This window comes from Falco naumanni, chromosome 2 (assembly GCF_017639655.2).
Source record: "Falco naumanni isolate bFalNau1 chromosome 2, bFalNau1.pat, whole genome shotgun sequence".
NCBI classification, from domain to species: domain Eukaryota; kingdom Metazoa; phylum Chordata; class Aves; order Falconiformes; family Falconidae; genus Falco; species Falco naumanni.
The window spans coordinates 78872436-78890695 of NC_054055.1; the positions used below are offsets into that span (position 1 = coordinate 78872436).

An 18260-nucleotide genomic window follows, 5' to 3' on the forward strand; every position below is an offset into this window, starting at 1 on the left:
CCCCTATATAAAGGGTGGCAGAATTGTTTTTGTGAGTGTTATAATTAAAATTGCTGTGCAGCTGACATACAGTTTTTAATGGTTTCCCTTAGGATTATAACAGATGTTGTCTTATTAGATCAGGAGTCTCCTAAAGTAAGAAATGTCATTGGCATAATGAAGACACTTCTTCCAGTCTCTCAAAGTAGACTGTCACAATTTGCCTGGTAACATTTGACCCTAAGGAATGAAATATATCCCACGTTTCTAAGGAGAAAGTTTTCTGAAGAGTTGGAAAGAAATACTAGAGCATCTTACTCTGGTGTAACGTGGTCCAGCTTTTGCTATGGCCAGAAATAGCTGGAAAATATAGGAGGGAGCCCTGACAACTGCATCACGAACAGCCAAAGAAACTATGGCTCTTTAATGGCAAAAATGATCACAGCTTAGGCACATGGTAAAGTGTCAGCTGAAATCTGGTGAGGAACTGAGAGGTAGCAGTTATTGGGCTCCTATTATAACAAAAGTTACAACCACATGACACAAGTGTTAATTTGAAATGGGAGTTAGTTTAAATAAAGCAAGGTGTAACAGCAAGCCTAAAGAACAACTTTTTAAGTGCAGTTTAGGTCTCTGGTGTTCACTGAAAATCTAGAGAAGTCAAGAGTGGAAGCAGCAAGAAACTGTGGCTCCAGCTTGCTTTCTGCTTATGGCTGGGCGATTCACCGCTACCAAGGACTGCATCTGCCAGCTGTGCAGTGGGTGCTGCGGGACACAGCCTGCTGTCAGGTCCCCTGGGTGCCCACAGCAGGATGGCTGCCGGATGGACACGCTGTGGCTTCTTCCCAGCCAGGGCATGCAAGGTACACAGACGGGTCTCACACCAAGACACCGCCAGGACACCCCTCCAACGCACAGCCAGGCCGGGGAGCTGGGAAGCCCCCACAGATCCCACCGGTGAAGCGCACCCAATGTGTTGTAACACCACATAAAATCAGCCAGTTGTAGGTAATGTGGCAACAGGGGAAAGTTAGGTGGCCCCAAGGAGTGCGGAGCAGAGGAAGAAAAGCAACCCGTGCCTCCTGTCTGCCGGCCCACTGAGGCTCTCCAAGCCCTCAGGGGGAGCTCACTTTGACAAAATAAATTTAACAGTGAGTTTACTTTATAGTTTGGTAGAGTCGAGCTCCTTGCAACCTTCCAAGGGCTACCAGAGTTTTTTCAAGGTCAGAGCAAGCCAATTCTTGCTTTACTGGCTGCGGGGCTTGGATCTGCAATTCATGGGATGAGACAGTTGGTACAGCTTTCACGTTGCACCTAGCTCAAGTGAAGAACTCCTCAAAACATCCACAGAAGATGCAACATGACATAATTGCTGAATTTCCACTGCAGCAAGTGTCATATGCAACTTACGAAAACAGACTGTTTACACAGATACCTGGATCTTATGGGTTAATACTCTTAATCTTATCTACCTCGAGGACAGGTATTAATTAAAAATAAGCATGGAGAACATCCAGCCTGAATTAGCTCCTGCATAGCCAGAGGAAAAAAAAAAATGTATCTGTCTCTGGACGAGCAGTTTCAGGCTTTCCCTCTCCCCACGCCCGGCAGCACCGGGCCGGGAGCCGGCGTCGTGGCCGGGGGGTCGGCCCGGCCGTGGGGCAGCCCCCGCGGGCCGAGGGAGCCTCGGTCGGTATCGGCGCAGCCGGCAGCGTGGCCACCGCCGCCGTGGCGACGGCGACGACGACGAAAACAACCGGGCCCGTGGCGGCGAGAGGGGCCGGGCTTGCGGGGAGGCGGGACCCGCCGCCTCCCCCCCCCGCTGAAGAGCGCTTGCGAGGGCGGGCGGCGCGGCACAGCGCGGCTCGGCTCGGCGCGGCGCGGGCTGGCGGCGGCAGCGGCTCGGTCGGCAGCGCCCACGTACCCGCCGCCGGGCAGCAGCCTTCCCTCCCGCCCCCCGCCCCCCTTCCTCTTCCTCCGGGACTCTCCGCTGGGATCAGCCCGTCGCCGCTGTTGTTGTTGGCCGGTGCTGCCACATCGAGGATATCTTGGCTCCCGGAGAGGCAGCGGCGCCTCTTTTTTTGGACTCTGCGTGTGGTGCCGGTGCCGCCGCCGCCGGGGAGGGACGCGGAGGAGCGGGCGAGCACCGGGCTCGGGAGCCAGGTGAGGCGGGGGCGGAGGCGGCGAGGGGGCCGGCTGGCCGCTGCGCACCGACCCGCGCTGCCGGCGGGGGTCTCCGGGGCGGCCCGGGGAAGCCGAGCGTGACCCTCAGCCCCCCGCGGGCGGGGACGCGGCCGGGCCCCCTGAGCGACCCCCGCCGGGGGCGATGGCCGGGGCGCGGGCGCAGGGGGCGGCGGAGCGGAGCCCGCGGGGCCGAGCCGGGGGCGGGAGGGCCGCGCTCGCCGCGGCGGCGGACGGGGATGGCTCGGCAGGCGGCTGCGCGCCCGGGAGGAAGGGGTTAATGGGCAGCGCGCGCTCTGGGTTTGGTTAGTACTTTAAAGGGACTTCAAAATTGTTGGGCTGTGTGATCTCCCCATCTGAATTTCATGTGGGCGAGTGTGTCGTATGTGCCGGAGCCACCCCGGTCTCGGCTGGCTCGCCCCTCGGTACTTGGCCGGCTGCGCGGGGGAGCGGCGCGCCGGAGGCAGGCGCTTGTCTCTTCACTGAGTGGCACGATTTATTTATTTTTTTTTTAATCTGAAAAAATTGCCATTTAAAAGCAAAGCAACAACCAGGCACTCCCCCCTCCCCCCCAAAAAAAACTCAAACAACAAACAGACAACCCCGAAACAAAAAAAAAAAACCAAAAAACAAAACACCCAAACGCAACCAGTGGAGGTGTGCTGTGGACACTAGCATGGTTTAGTTCTCCATGTGGATGATTCCCAGCCGAATCCAGCTGTGGGCAAGCACCTGGCTATTGCTGAAAAGAAGGTGATCAGAATTCAGGAGTATTAGTTAATAAGTGCCTGATCCTGTTGACCCTGTTCTGGTTCACCCACTCAGCTATGCGGGGGTGTTGAAGAAGGTGTCCTGCCAGTTAAACCAATTATAGCTGGCAAGTAGCAGTCATCAGCGTTAGTGGAGGAGTTGGATGTGAGGCCCAGTCTCGCCAGTGCTGTGCCCTGGTGTCTTTTCTGAACGTAAGCAGCAGCTTTCCAAGTCCAGCAGAAAGCCACCTTTAACCCTTTGTGTCACGAAAAGCCGTGTTGCCTCTTCAGCTCTGCTTGCCTGGTGTTAACTCTGTAAGGGTTTGGCATCACAGGGCTGGAAAGGTGTGCTGCAGATGGGGAGAAAGCTGATGCGTGATGAGCAAAGGGTATTGAAATTCATAACAAGATGAGAGATTTTGTTGGAAGAGGAAAACTGGAGTGTTACAAAACATGCTGAAGGTCTTCATTTGTTCTTAGAGCTTGATACCTGGTTTTTCGTAAGTTGCGTGGTGCACAGGCAAGGCCACAGAACGAACTGGCAGCCTAGCACAGAGAAACAGTGACTTGGGTTAATGAGCAATACCATGTAACGAATACTTCGAATCAACCTTTTGTCTTGGGACCCTAAACATTTCTAAAGAAACAAACAAAACAAAAAGCCAGGACGGAGAGAATCTCAGTCCTTCTAGTCAATGGGAAGTTCCTGACAGGTTTCATGTAGAGGCCAAGATTACACCTGAAAGTGTCAAAGTCTTATTTGTAGCCCTAACTGGGGATCAGAACTAAACAACTGAAAATACGTATAATGTTTCCACAAGTACTTTCAGATTGGTAAGGCTTACAGCTAGTTATACCTAGACACTAGAGCAGATTTCAAAGGCAAAACAAAGGGTATTAGAAATTGGCCTATACTTTTTTTTTTTTAAAGCCCAGCTGAATGCAAGGATAAACAGTTGTTTAAACTGTGGCAAATTTAATGAAAAGATTAGGATGCTTGCTGAGTGAGACTCATGCTGTGTAAAATTCTTTGTTGCTCAATGAGATGTGTAATTCAGATCAAATATTTGTACATGCTATTTGAGGTAAAAACCATCATTCAGTAGATTGCGCTTTTGGGTAACATTAATGAAGTGTAAGCCAAATACGCCTTTCATAGTCAGTTGATCTATTTTATTTCAAAGATCAGCCCCATACATCTGATAACAGTGAAGTTGAAACGGGCCTTTTGGGTTAAGGACTCTTGATTATTTTTTTTCTTTTTTTAAGTGTTCGACTATATAGGAGGGTGAAAGGGTTCCTTGTCTTTGGCTGTTGGATGTTTTTATTTTCCTTTTTGCTTATACGGATGGCATTTGAACATGTCATTTTAACAAGCTGGGCTTATTTTGTTAAGCTCCTAATTTGCCATCTTTTTCTGAGTTTAAGATTGTATTTTGATTTCTTCTTGTGTTAACATGGCTAACAAGAGAGCTTGCTTGTAATAAGTGATCAGTTTTGTGGAAATATGAATAGTGTCCTGTGTGACTATTTAAATACAAATGCTTGATTAGACAGTTTCTGTGGAGCAAGAGAATTTAGCCCAATGCTGTGAAAAAGCAGAACAAAAATTGTTGAGAGACAGCTTGCCACGGAGTAGTCTGATAAGGTATAGTTCACCAACACCTGAATTACAGCATTGTGATAAACCTGAACAATGGCCATAAAACCGGCTTTATTTCTTATGTTTGATCTCTCCCGTAAGCCAGTAAAAGGATATGCATCTTATCACTCTTCTTAAGTGCTATACAGGAGAACAAGTTATACAGGCCTCACACAACCCTGTTCCTGGTAATACAGGCAACACGATATACCTTTGACTTCAGTAGCACGAACGTATTGATGGTGGTCCCATTACCAAACCTATAAAAAGGGTATTTTACTGCATAAACCATTTTCAATTAAAATTTAGGGCCCTCTAGAGCTTTACAAATATGCTAATCCTGTGTTTACAAAATGTGCAAGATAACATGGTTTGGACATGCTTTGCCTAGTAAAGGAAGCAGGTTGCTAATACTGAGTATTGGCTTTCAGTGGTTGGTCATAAAGGGGTGAACCTTATACGTGAAGGTGTATCACGGGGAGTGCTCTGTCACTCATTTTCCTTCCTTTGAAAGCCAAAGTCCAAAGTGAATCGTGGCGTGTCAGCAGGAATATAGAAAGCAAAAATAACACAAAACAATGTTTAAGAAAATGGGTGAAGGTTGGAAAGTATCTCAAGGCGATAGATACTTGGTGGACAAAGGACTTCTGTAGGCTTTCCAGGCTCACAGAGTCAGATACTAAAAGTCCTCACACTGGATATCAGAAGCTAAGCAGCCTCCTGTTTGCTCATTTCATAAAACACCAGCGATGCCTGTGAAAGGTCTTCCAGTTAAAAAGCTGCTTAAGCAAGACAGTTGTGCCCTGTGTGGTCGGCATGTGAGCAGTGAGAAGGAAAGCTTTGCCTGTGTCTCATTCCAAGAGCTGTTCTGTAATCTGTACTGAAGTGGTGAGATATATCTGTTAACATGCTTGCTTTGTCGGTGGCAACGTTTTTCATGTGATCCCTCTCATTTTTCAGATGAGTGATTTTGGGATCAGGAACATGGATCAAGTAGCTCCTGTGTCTAACATGTACAGAGGAATGCTCAAGGTGAGTACTCTTGTAACCTCATAAACCCAACTGGGGCATCTCCCAGCTAATGCATTTATTATGTTCTTCTTAATGCTAGAACAGGAATTGTGTAACCATGGCAAGGTGAACACAGATACTCAGGTTTTAATTGCTTGCTTGTAATGCCTAATCTTCTTCTAGAGTATTTCTACTGAGTCCAGTAGAGATGTGAAGAGCTGAACTGTAATAGGAACATGTAAATCTTGCACCCCCAACCCTCTCCCCCAAAGAGGCTCCCTCCCTCCTTCCCTCAGATCCTAAGAAGCTGAAAATAAGAGGCAGACAGGGACTGAGCTCAGATTTGTTGGAGCTGGTGGAACTTTTGCCTAAATAAAGGTTCCAGAACTGGCAGTAGGGGTGGTCTTTGTATCCTCAATTTCGTGGGACTGACGGAGGGACGTTCTGATACAATGGGTTAGGTCTCATGGAATGAAGAGCATTGTATGAAAAAAAAAAAAAATAATGGTTATTCACTTACTACATATAATTATGTGAAATATAAATCAAATGCGTTGTAAGAAATCAAGGGTAGTTACTAAATATATTTTATCTTTAGATGGACTGTGTCTGTTAACTTGTTTTGAAAGGAACTTAAAAACGAAGGATAAATGAGAAGCAGACTATAAATACTCAGTCTTTAAGGGCTTCCCTCCTCCCCATTCATACAAGTTGCTTTTTAGTCCTGGTATCAATTTTTTACACAATACTGATTTATGTAAGCCAAGTAAAGGTTAGGAAGGCACTTTCTGCTCTCATTAACTTTGAGTAATGTCCAGGTCTCACCAGAATCAGTGAGACTCCGGTGTGCTAACTTCTCTGATGTTTTATGTTCCCTCTTAACTTTCTGTCATGCTCACAATAACAAAATCCATGAGAGATCCCCCAAATTTACAGCTGTGTGCTCTGTAACACAGTGGTTGTTCTAAGCAGTTACTCAGTATTCAGTTGTCATATAATTAGGTCAAAATAGAGACCTATATTCTACTGCTTTTGTAGCTGTTAACATTTCTTTTTGTTTTGTTCAGTAACAATTACTCTTATGTATGTTGAAAAGCCAAACAAAATGGTTGCATAACTGATAGGGCAAAGCAGAATTCATTCTACATTGGGTTTTCCCCCTTTTATTGCTGTTAAATCAAGAACCTGCTTAAACATTAATTTTCTCCTTTTTGAAGTATGAAACTAGCACAGTATGGATTTTACTCATTCACATGCCACAGCATTTTTTCCAGTGACTCAGGATAAGGGTCAGCTATTTACACAAAACGCAGGAGTTTCCAGATTGTGTTGAAAGAACTTGCCCTTTCTTTTAGGTAGTAGTGATGAGTCAATGCTTTTATCTAGTAATGTATAAAGAATCTTTTACTAGCAGATTTGGCAATTGTTATTAACTTGTTTCATTCAGATGTAAGGCTTTTCACAGGCTGGCTTTGACTCTAGTTGTGGGGGGTACCTGAACCAACTCTACACAATTTGTCTCCACTGGCCAGTGCTCGAGGGCGATTTTTGAACTCAGTTAACTGAAGCATGATACTGTTTACCAGCTTTTTCTTCTGTGGAGCGTATGCTTTCATAATATATGTACTAGGACGCATTGCAGCTTGTTATAAAATACGACTAAAAAATTATGGTTTCTTGTTTATTACTAGATTTAATGTAATTTGGGGAGATTGGGGAGGGGCATGTAAGATGTGACAAATGGCACATAAGGCACCTGGTGCAAAAAGACTCCATGCCACTTGAAACTTTGTGGTGACACAAAAAGGAACGTTAGGAAATGTGAGGAAATACTACTTCTCATATGCTATTCCAGAAACACAGTTCAGGTTGCCTTCACGTTGTACGTGAATACCGCCCTGAAAAATCTTTGCCTTGTTCTCGGCTAAATCCTCTATCTTGGCATAAGCTGGCAAACCAGTGGATGCCTAAAACAAACAAGTTGCCTTTATCTCCAGCTCCCTGAACTGCAGTAGCTGCCACGAGCAAAGTGTAGCTTTCCAGAACAGTGTTCTAAACTCAAGCACTTTGAAAAATCTCAGTGGCAACTTCTATCTATCTGTGCCTCTAGATATTAAATATATGATTTCCTTGTGACTAGCAGACAAGTTGCATAAGTTGTTTTTAAAGTTATTTCCTCTTCTGTTAACATACCCTCTGCCCCTACCTCCCACCCCCACCCCTGAAAACTAATGTAGCTGAGGGGGATCTAGTAAATATACTAATGTTTCTAGCATACACAAGTTTGAAAGAAGTTAGGTTTTGAAAACCATAATAATAGTTATTGAATGTTGCCAGCATATCAGTAGAATCCTCTTTCATCTGGAACATTTTTGTCAGTCCTGTTTATCACTTTCTGTGTAATAAAACTAGCAGTGTTTCACTGAGCATCTGAGGATTTGAAAGGCTGCAAAATGTGTAGCTGGTAAATCCAGGAACTCAAAAGTATAAAAGTCGCAGCAAAGAAGTAACATCTTTCCTCAAGTCCTGTAAAGCTGGCTGTATGGCTTCAAATGATGTGGTTCAAATTAAACTTTTCCTTTAAAAAAAAACCACAACACACACACACACAAAAATCAACTGCATAAATCTGCTGTAGTGCTTGCACTGGCAGTTGTTTTTCCATAATTTACAGATCCTGCCTCTCTGTCAAGTAATCAAGCAGATAGTCAATTTGAAGGGTTAAGGAAATAAGGATTTCTTTAAAATATACCTGGAAATAAAGATGTGTAAATATCTATGCACACATGTGCATTCTCTATTGTTTAAAGCCTCAATGACAGGAAAGCTAAGAATATCCTTACTTGGCTTTTCTGTAACCTGCAGAGCATGCCACCCACTTAGCACTGTGGTCTGAATGTTAGTTGTTTTGTATTGGTGGACAAGAAGCTATACTATTACTGTGTTTCTATTTCAAAGGTGCACATTAGCTGATTCAAGATAGTGGTTGTGTATGATCTCCAAATCTAGGAAACTTAACCCAGTTACTTCCTAGCAATGAAGTTGACAGTGCTCTAGCAATATGTTTACATTGTTTTTTCTTATCTATTCTGTTGCTTTGCAGCGTCAGCCAGCGTTTGACACCTTTGATAGCTCAAACTCTCTCTTTGCTGGATATTTTTTCTCACTAAATGAAGATCAAACCCTTCAGGAAGTGCCAACAGGATTTGATTCAACTTCATATGGTAACTCTTCACTCTGTTCCATAGTCCATTCAACAGATCAGAAATTTGAGGGGTCTAACTAAATTTCATGGCTATACTTTTACAAGTGCACCATGGATTTCCCTAAAAAGTGGTTTAGTACTCTGTGTACACGCTTGATTTTATCCATGTGAGTTGCTCCATGGACAGTTGCTGTTTGCTGTACTGAAAAGGAACAGCAACTGGGATTCAGTGGCCTGATAGACAGACTGTCCATGGATGAAGCCTTAGTAGATAGTAAAACAGAGCTAAGACAGTATAAAAATAAAGTTTTATGTGTATTTAGACTTGAACATCTCAACCATAATTAAAATGCAAGTGTTCTGCAAGCTCCATTCTTGACCCTTTTGTATTAAATCCCAGTATGTTTTAATCCATACCTTACAAAACAGGGATGGGAATCTTGTTGTTTGTTTGTTGTATGTAGGGCAGTACCTACTGAGAACTCTTTACAAGTCTTTGCCTAAAGTCCCCGACAAAACGGGGAGTTTTGTCCAAAACGTAGATATTTTACCTGATTCTGCCTTTATCTACCCTTAGGGAAGGAAAAAAGAACACCCTCAAACCTCTGGAAACCACCAGTCCTTTGTTCTAATGTGATTCTAATCAGTCACCTGCTTTGGTCAGCAAAGCAAGTTCTAGCAGATATTGAGGATGGGTGTGGTAAAAACAGAAGTTAAGCAGGGGCTGGTAATGAGCTCTACTTGCTGGGTCAAGTGGAGCCTGTAGGTAGTCTAGGAGAACAAGAAGAGCCGCTCAGCTTTATGAACTGACTTGGAGTCTATCAAGTGCATCACCTTTATATACCCTGCCACCATTATATGCCTCTACCACAGCAGAGCTCCTTCAAATGCAGCCTGTGTGTGAGCTCTCAGAGGCTCTCAAATATTCAGGGATGCAGTAGCGAGTTGATGAAATTGTCTTCAAATTACCCGTAGCTTAATGACACTAATCACAAACAAAATATCAGTAGAAGGTTTCCTTAGTCAAAACATCTAGGTAGCGTGGTTGGCTTTCTTCAGTTCCTTCAGAGTAAAAAGCGGCATGTTCTGGTGAAAATTGCCCTATTAAAAAGACTGAGTGGAAGCGGAATTTGTTCTTAAAATAGAATCTACTTGCAAATTTAAAGATCAGTTAAGCAATTAGTATTTTATACTGGCATATGATTGTTCTGACTTTGAATTTTGTGGCATTATTTTGTTACTGGGTACCAGCTTGTTACCAGTCATGCTTCTTTAGTTCTGATGACAGAATAAATGCACCATGTACTAGGGTGTTGGAGAGTTGCATGGGAAGTTTTGAAATACAGTCCATTGGAAAGCAGTGTTAAATAGCGCAAGCTGGTTCTTCACAACCCTACTATCACTCACTTTGCTCTCAAACTAAATGAAGACTGTCTGGGGATATAAGGAAGGCTGACGTCAAACTATAGGTGGCTAAAAAGGATGAGCAGTCTCTTATTTCCTTTAAAAGAAAAAGTAATAGTAAAATTTCCCTGCAACAGAAGCACTTCATGTGACTACTAAGAGTAAATGAGGGTCTATCTCATGGAAAGCTGCAAACCTTTTAGTGTGATGCAATTTTATCAAACAGGTAGCACAGAGATTTTTAGTGTTGATATATCAAGTCAGAGATAATGTATCAGAAAACAGATCAGCTGGTTTTTTAAATACTTAGTTTCTAACATCCTTCTCTTATTCTTCAAGTAGTGCAGCAAAAACCTGTCACTCCTTTCACTGGCCTAAAAGTTAATGTATCTTCTTTTTCCCCTCCACCCCTTTTCTTTCTTGTAGAGTCGAACAACTGTGAATTGCCTCTGTTAACCCCATGCAGTAAGGCTGTGATGAGTCAAGCCTTGAAAGATACTTTCAGTGGTTTCACAAAGGAACAGTGTCGGCTGGGTATCCCAAATAGTAAGTGTTTTCTATTTATAAGCTCCTTTTTTTAATGCTATGGAGGAGGCTGAATAGCGGCTCTTTCAAAAGAGAAAGAATGATGTCAGTAGGAAATACAAGAATGGATCCTATGTGAATCTGGCGCAGCTTGACTTGGAAAGACCAGACTTGCTGGTATTAAAAATGGGTGCATGGAGAGCTCATGCTTTGGCAGCAGAAGAGAATCAAATAAGCTGAGAATGTCTCTGCTTAAAAGTGAATGCAGATGGAAAATAGAGGACTGTTTTGGTGGTTTTTGGTTGTTAGCGGTTTTTTTTGGGGGGGGGGAGTGTTTTAAATTCAAGAATACATTCATTCTGAATTTATTCAGAATGAAGTAACTTGGGTAAACAATTTTTTTCATTCACTGCCTTCTAATGAAGATTATTTGACAAAGGTCAGGAGTTATCTCTAAATTCTGGATATTTTGTCATGCAGATCCCTGGCTGTGGACTGAACAGCAAGTGTGCCAATGGCTTTCATGGGCTACCAATGAGTTTAGCTTGGCAAATGTGAACTTCCATCAGTTTCTTATGAGTGGCCAAGACTTGTGCAACCTGGGCAAGGAGCGCTTCCTGGAACTGGCACCTGACTATGTGGGTGATATTCTGTGGGAACACCTGGAACAGATGATAAAAGGTAGTTACAGAAAGAGCTTCTGTTTTAAGGCTTTTCTAATAAAGTAGGACTCTCAACGCTTGTTTCACTATAAAGGACTTTTATTACATATGAAAACTCAAAATTAACTTCAAAACTTCTTCTGATTAATGCTTTTATTAACCTATTATCCTAACCTTTTATGAACCTGACATCCTTGGTACACAAAGCACACATGCAAGTATCTGCAGAAACCATACCGTGTTCAAGTTGAGTACTTATTGCGGTCAGGTTTTATTTGGAATAATCATTGAAACAAATGAGATTAGAGCAAGGCTACTGTAATACCCCTTAAAAAAAATAACCAAGAGTTGGGCAAACTTCTTCACTTATTACAAGTTTTCAGTTTAGTTGCTTTAATGTAGTGTTTTGAGATAATTCAGTGAATGAATGCAAAGAAGTCAAAGACACCTAGAGGTGTCTTAAGTGACCACTGATGGAATTGCTAAAACCCTACATGCAGTGCCTTGTGAGTTCCATTGGGTTTGAACTGTAGCATTCAATAGTTGCATACATTAAGGACTTGGACCTTGAAACACAGTACAATTATTGTTGTTTCTGTTTTTTTTCATTTTATTACTCAGTTGGTATGATGGTTTTCAAGCCTGTTGGATGTTGGTTAGGTTTTTTGGGTGCTAGGGTTTTTTTGGTTTGTTTTTGTTGGTTTTTGTTTGGGGTTTTTTTTTTAGAGTGCAATGCAGTACACTAGGAAAATTTACGTTAGTGATGACCTCTCAATCCTAAAGAGAGTCAGAAGCTTTTCATGGCATACAGGTCATATCTTCAAAATAAAAAGAACAATTTTTTTTTTTTCCCCTCCTCTCCCCAGACAGCCAAGAGAAAACACAGGACCAATATGTGGAGAACTCTCATCTCACCTCAGTTCCTCACTGGGTCAATAATAATTCCTTAAGTAAGTATTTTAAGAAATGTGATGTTTTACATCCCTTGGTTTATTGTAAGCATGTCACAGATGCCATTTTAAAAACAAAAAAAAAGCACCAGAATAATTACTGTGTTTGAGGAGTACACTTGACTTGAATTGCTGCAGCCTTCTTTCCTAGTATTGTTTAAGCATCATCCAATTCATATTGGAAACCTTTTGAGGAGCAAAGGCTTTGAGAAAGTCAAATTTCCTCTTGGTATGCCAAAGCCCACATCTGTGGAGCAGAATGACTGCTCCCACCTTTTACACAGTCAAAACCTAGTATTGCTGGGGAGCAGCAAGAGTTATGTTTATGCATTCTTGAAGAACATGGAAGTGTAATAGAGCTTTTGCAAGTGTGTAGGACATGGTGCTAGCTCCCTCAGGTTGGTTGGTGTTGTATTACATTCTACCACAGTCAATCTCCAGCTCAACCTTGTTATACCACTTAATGGTGAGGCCTTACTCAAAACCACTGAAGCTTGTCCAGCTTTTTCTGTAACACTGTAGTTTCCTAGAAGAACCAACAATAGACATATTTGTGGTCAGCAAGTTATAGAAGGAGATTGACAGAATCTTGTTTGGAACCCATTAGATGAAGTTCCTATCACTGACTTCAGTAGCCTTTCCAGTAGGCCTGTAGCATCTATCGCTTAGTCAGGTTTTCATGGGCGAATTACTTCTTGGTGGCACCACTGTGGTGAGGTGCTGGAGGTGTATTAGTCTATGTAAGGGTCTGCAGGGAAAATAATCAATTCTTTTATTTCTTTCTTCAGCTGTTAATGTAGATCAGAACTCCTATGGTGTGCAAATGCCTGGATACGCTAAAGCCCTTGGTTATCCCAAACCCAGTCTCCTGACTGATGTCTGTCAGACTTCCACAGGACCGAATCTCCTCAGTCCAGAACAAGAGTTTTCATTGTTCCCTAAAACCCAGGCAGATACTGTTGGTGTGAACTACTGTGCAGTAAATCAAGATTTCCCAAGAAGCAATCTGAACTTGCTTATAGATAATTCTGGTGAGTCATAATCTGCATGATAACCATGGGTCCAAGTCCATATTCTATATGTCTTTTCCTGCTTTGCATAATTTATATGTACAAGCTAGATTGAGGAGGAGAAAAAAACGAACACTTTTTTTGTGTGTGTTTTGTTTTATAAAGGTAAGCTTAGAGAACATGAATCTAGTGACAGTGGTGCAGAAAGTTATGAAAGCTCAGATTCGATGCTACAGTCCTGGAACAGCCAGTCGTCATTAGTGGATTTACAGCGTGTGCCATCCTATGAGAGTTTTGAAGATGACTGTAGCCAATCATTGTGCCTGAGCAAACCTACAATGTCTTTCAAAGACTATATTCAAGAACGAAGTGATCCTGTAGAGCAAGGGAAACCAGTTATACCAGCAGCGATTCTAGCTGGCTTTACCGGTAAGTAGTGAAGCAAAATGGTCACTCCTCTTCTTACATAACGTCAATATTCTCTATAAAAGTGTACCATGGTGATAGTTGTGTAGTTGTAAGGTATGCCTTACAACTTAGTCAGAGACCACTATTCATGAAGACTTACAATTTGAAGTGTTAACAAAGAAAGTCTTACAGGACTATCCATCTAAAGCATCTAAACCATCTAGGCTGGTATGTCAGAACATGTGAAAATTAAATGCCCTTTGATCTCTTTGAAAAAAAAGAGGGAAGCTTGGACAAAATCTTGCACACTTGAGAGTTTCTGCAGGTGTTGACACTGCTTGTTAAGGCATTGTTTCTATAGTCCTTACTGAAATTGTTTTTTTCCTCTACAATGTCTGCCGAGCCAAGGACCGCAGGACAAGTCCTGGAGCTTGAAATGCAGCTCATGGGAAGTGGAAGGGTGGCGGGGATCCATGTCGAAGCGAAAGACATAGCTTATGTCAAATCTTGTGTTACCATGAAAAAGCTGACTTGTTTATAACACAAATCTGCTTTTAAACATGTTAGAAAGAAACCTAAGATTTTAATTTTGATACTAAAACCAAGGCAAATCAAGAGTAATTACAGATCTATTCTGTGATATGAGTATGGTCACGTACATTGGTTGTGGTAAAAGCTTGCAGAAATATTAATTGTGGTTTCTCCCTGCCCCCCTCTCTCAACAGGCAGTGGACCTATACAGCTATGGCAGTTTCTTCTGGAGTTACTGACTGACAAGTCCTGTCAGTCATTCATTAGTTGGACAGGAGATGGTTGGGAATTTAAACTTGCTGACCCAGATGAGGTATGTGGCTAATTGTAACGAGCAGAAAGATTTCGGGTCTAATCTGCCATTTGTGGTCCCAGCGTTGAATATAAAACATTTACACAATCAGATACTTGCTGAAATCTCATCTGGCTTTATTGTACAGTCAGGATTACTGTGGGTTGTTCTCCCCTCTCCTCCCACCCAGGGATATCAGCATATGCTTGTAGCTAGGAGAACACGTTGTATAGCTTGAAACTTAAAGGTAGTATACAAAATTAGTTCTTTTGACAGAGTGTAATACTGTAGACTAGCTTACTGGATGTAGTTTGATCAACAGTGTCTGGGATTGCATGAAGGCTTGGGGGGAAAAGGTATTGCCATTCTTCTAGATACACAACAAATACGGTATTGCTGCTTTTGAAATATTTTGGCAACTTAATAGCTGTAGTCATTAAAAATAAATATAATGCTTTTTCATTTTTTGATACTGTCATCAGTAGGAAAGTTACTAAGATGTGATATAAAGTCTACTGAAGCCTTTAGTTTAAAAAAAAAAAAAAAAAGAGGGAGGGAAATCATTAACTCCAAGGAACTTCATATCATTCAACTTCCGGTTAAAGAGCTGTCCCATGCTGCTCCAAAGCAAATTAATGGTTAAATGGTGTCTTCTTGAAAGAGAGGAGACTGTATTTCCCATAAACTTGATCTCCTTAAACATGTTTTGGCCTATCCACTGTAGATATCCTTTTCACTGATATTTGCTGTCAGCCACTTTCTGCTGAAGCTGCTACTGTTAATGGTCTCAGATCATGTTCAGTTGTGGCATCAGTCACCAGCTCTTCTTTTATCTAAGTCTGGGACCTCCAAAACAAATAAAATGCTCTAACTGAGCAAGGGTTTTAATAACTGTGTTTATCAGCCACCAACTAGAAGAACATGACTTGAATAAACCATTTGCATCTTGCTTTCTTTTTGGACTGACAGGTGGCACGGAGGTGGGGAAGGAGAAAAAACAAGCCAAAAATGAACTATGAGAAGCTCAGCCGAGGCCTACGCTACTATTATGACAAGAACATCATCCACAAGACTTCAGGGAAACGCTACGTGTATCGCTTCGTGTGTGACCTGCAGAACCTGCTGGGGTACACAGCAGAAGAGCTGCATGCAATGCTGGGGGTGCAGCCTGACACGGAGGACTGAGCCTGATGATGTGATGCTGCAGGGGCAAAGATCATGTGTTGGGACTGTGTCTAGGAACCATCTGCAGTCAGTTCTGGCTGTTCAGATGCGTGCAACTGTTGGGAAATAAGGACCTTCACCGATTTTGTAACAGGGAGAGCTGGAAGGAAGTGGCCTTATTTCATCAGTGGCTTTGGGTGTTGCCATGTCAGGCACTTGAGCAGCATGGAAGTCAGCACAGACCCTAGCTCTGTCATGAAGACATGGAAATGCTCTTGGTTTAAGCATTTCGACTACCTGTACTGTCGTATAAAGTGTTTTGGCTACTTACACTGCCATGTAATAATGGGTTGGCTTTAAAACCAAAGGTTGGATGAGAAACCAGTTATGCAGATGTTTTTAAAATACCATCGTCCTTGCTTCTGTCTTGTATCATGCAATTTATTTAAAAAAACTAATTTATTTAAAATTAGCAGCAAGGAGAATAAATTTTAGTTTTGTTTTAAAGCACGTTTTATTAGTTGTACTCCAGAAATGTGCTGCCTAGGTACATAAACACTCTATGTCCAAAACCAGATGTAGCAACTGTTGGCAAAAAAAAACCAACCAACCACAACCAACCAACCAACAAACAAACACAAAACACAAGAAAAACAACCCCAAAACCCTTTCAAAGAAGGGAAGGAAAAAATCATACCATTTCAATATTCACTTTGTATATATTCTGTGATTCTTTTTGAAACTCTGTAATGTTCCTATTTAACAGATACTGTATAGTGTAAATTAATTGTATGTGTGTTTTGAGATAGGATGAATGTAAACTTATCAAATGTTTTTTTCATGTTTGTCTAGGATATACAACTTTCTGCAAATATTTAATTGGCCTGAGACACAACATAAGTACTCAGTATGCATGCATATGGTATGCCTATGGTATGAAATGGGGGGGGGGGGGGGCAGGGCTGGCTCAGTATTTTGCCAAGACTGAAGCTGGCCATTCTTTGTGCATTTTTGGCATTTTTACAAGAAACTGATGTTATATTCTGGGACATAAAGGGCCTGTTTGTGGTTTCTTCTGTAACTGAAAATGAAAATATTAATACGGATAAAATTACCTTTTTTCCTTTATAAATGGCATATGTTTTTCAACTTCTATGCATGTCCTTTTAAGAAAATTTATATACAAGCCTTATTTTTTCAGTTGACTTGTCTCTTCTTCCTGCAGTTTATCCTGTATGATTAAAATATGAATTCTATTTTTGGAAATAACTGTGACTCCTTTTCAAAGATCAGGAGGGATTTATGTAGCAGCTATTTTTACTGCAAAAAAAAGAAAAAAAATCACTGGAAAAATGTACTTTAAGAAAGCTTTATTTTTTATCTGAGCTTGATGTACATTTAAATGTGTTGTATGGTGTAAGAGGTTTAAAAATGAGCCTTCATAAAAACCTCTTGGACAAGAAAAAGTGTGTGTGCTTTTTAATATGGAAAGTTTTAGAGGAGCTCCTTTTTTATTTGTTGGTTCAACCCATGTCCATACTACCCCTCTAAACCTATGCAGGATAAGAAACAAACAAACACATTAAAAAAAAAACACAAAACCAACCAGTGAGACTTATGGGAGTAGGAAGTTTGTTGGAGGAAAAATTCTGTTGGAGTGTATAGGCTTGTAGTCTTGAACCAAGCTAAACCTATGCAACCACTTTGCTTAGATATAAATTCAAGTTAATGACTTCGTGCTGTGCCTCTTGAGAAGAAAATCAGCTTTTCTAAACTGTGTTTTGTAAACTGAATTAGGAATACATGGAAGAACAGAAGCATATTAAGGCTACTTACACCTAAACTGTTCCTGAGCATATCCTCCACAAAGGAATCCTATAGTTTGAACTATCTTTAGCTCTTACTCTTCTCCAGGAAATACAGAAACATTTGCTCTTAAGCACATTTTAAAAGTAGAAAATGTAGTTATTAAAAACAAAAAACCCCAAACATGATGCTTCTCCTAGACTTCTTGATCTCTCTACAAAATGGCAGCTATCTCTTGATGTTGGTTTCATTGTAGTTACCCTGGTTTGGCAGCATGATTAAAATTTTGGAGAGAAAGGATGGGCTTTTTTCTGAGAATTTTTCTTTCTAAATGGATGGAGCTGAGCGTGTAGGCAATGCATCTTGCAGCATGGCCTTGCTGAACAGTTGCTACACTGTCCTTCAGCCTTAATTTTCATTGTCTGCAAAGGAAAAGAAGCCTCCCACATCCTTCCTTCACGTCAGCTACTGCTGCAGGCCTGGATGCATCTCAGGGGGTGCTGGCCCACAGACGGATCTCACACTGACAATGGAAAGGATGTGAGGGCATGGAGGGCTGCGATCCCCCGAGCTGAGACAGAATTTGGCACAAAGATGGGAAAAAAACCCCAACAAACCCTTAAACCAACAAGCCATCCTGGGCTTTGGATGACACCCTTAAGAAAAGGTAGTGCTATATATTACCTGTCTTGGAGCTGTGATCCTAAGGAGGGGAGATACCTTATTATGCAGGAAAGTCTG

The 18260-nt window shown here is 42.0% G+C and overlaps 1 protein-coding gene across 1 annotated transcript; it reads left to right on the forward strand.

Moving 5' to 3' along the window:
- The first annotated feature begins 1838 nt into the window (after positions 1-1838).
- ETS2 (ETS proto-oncogene 2, transcription factor) lies at positions 1839-17179 on the forward strand. The gene is made up of 10 exons (XM_040585091.1): positions 1839-2142; positions 5512-5583; positions 8666-8786; positions 10598-10717; positions 11177-11377; positions 12225-12308; positions 13097-13339; positions 13484-13747; positions 14452-14570; positions 15519-17179. Exons 2-10 carry the CDS (start codon positions 5512-5514, stop codon positions 15732-15734), a joined length of 1440 nt encoding a protein of 479 aa, XP_040441025.1. The 5' UTR covers positions 1839-2142; the 3' UTR covers positions 15735-17179.
- Positions 17180-18260: the final 1081 nt, after the last annotated feature.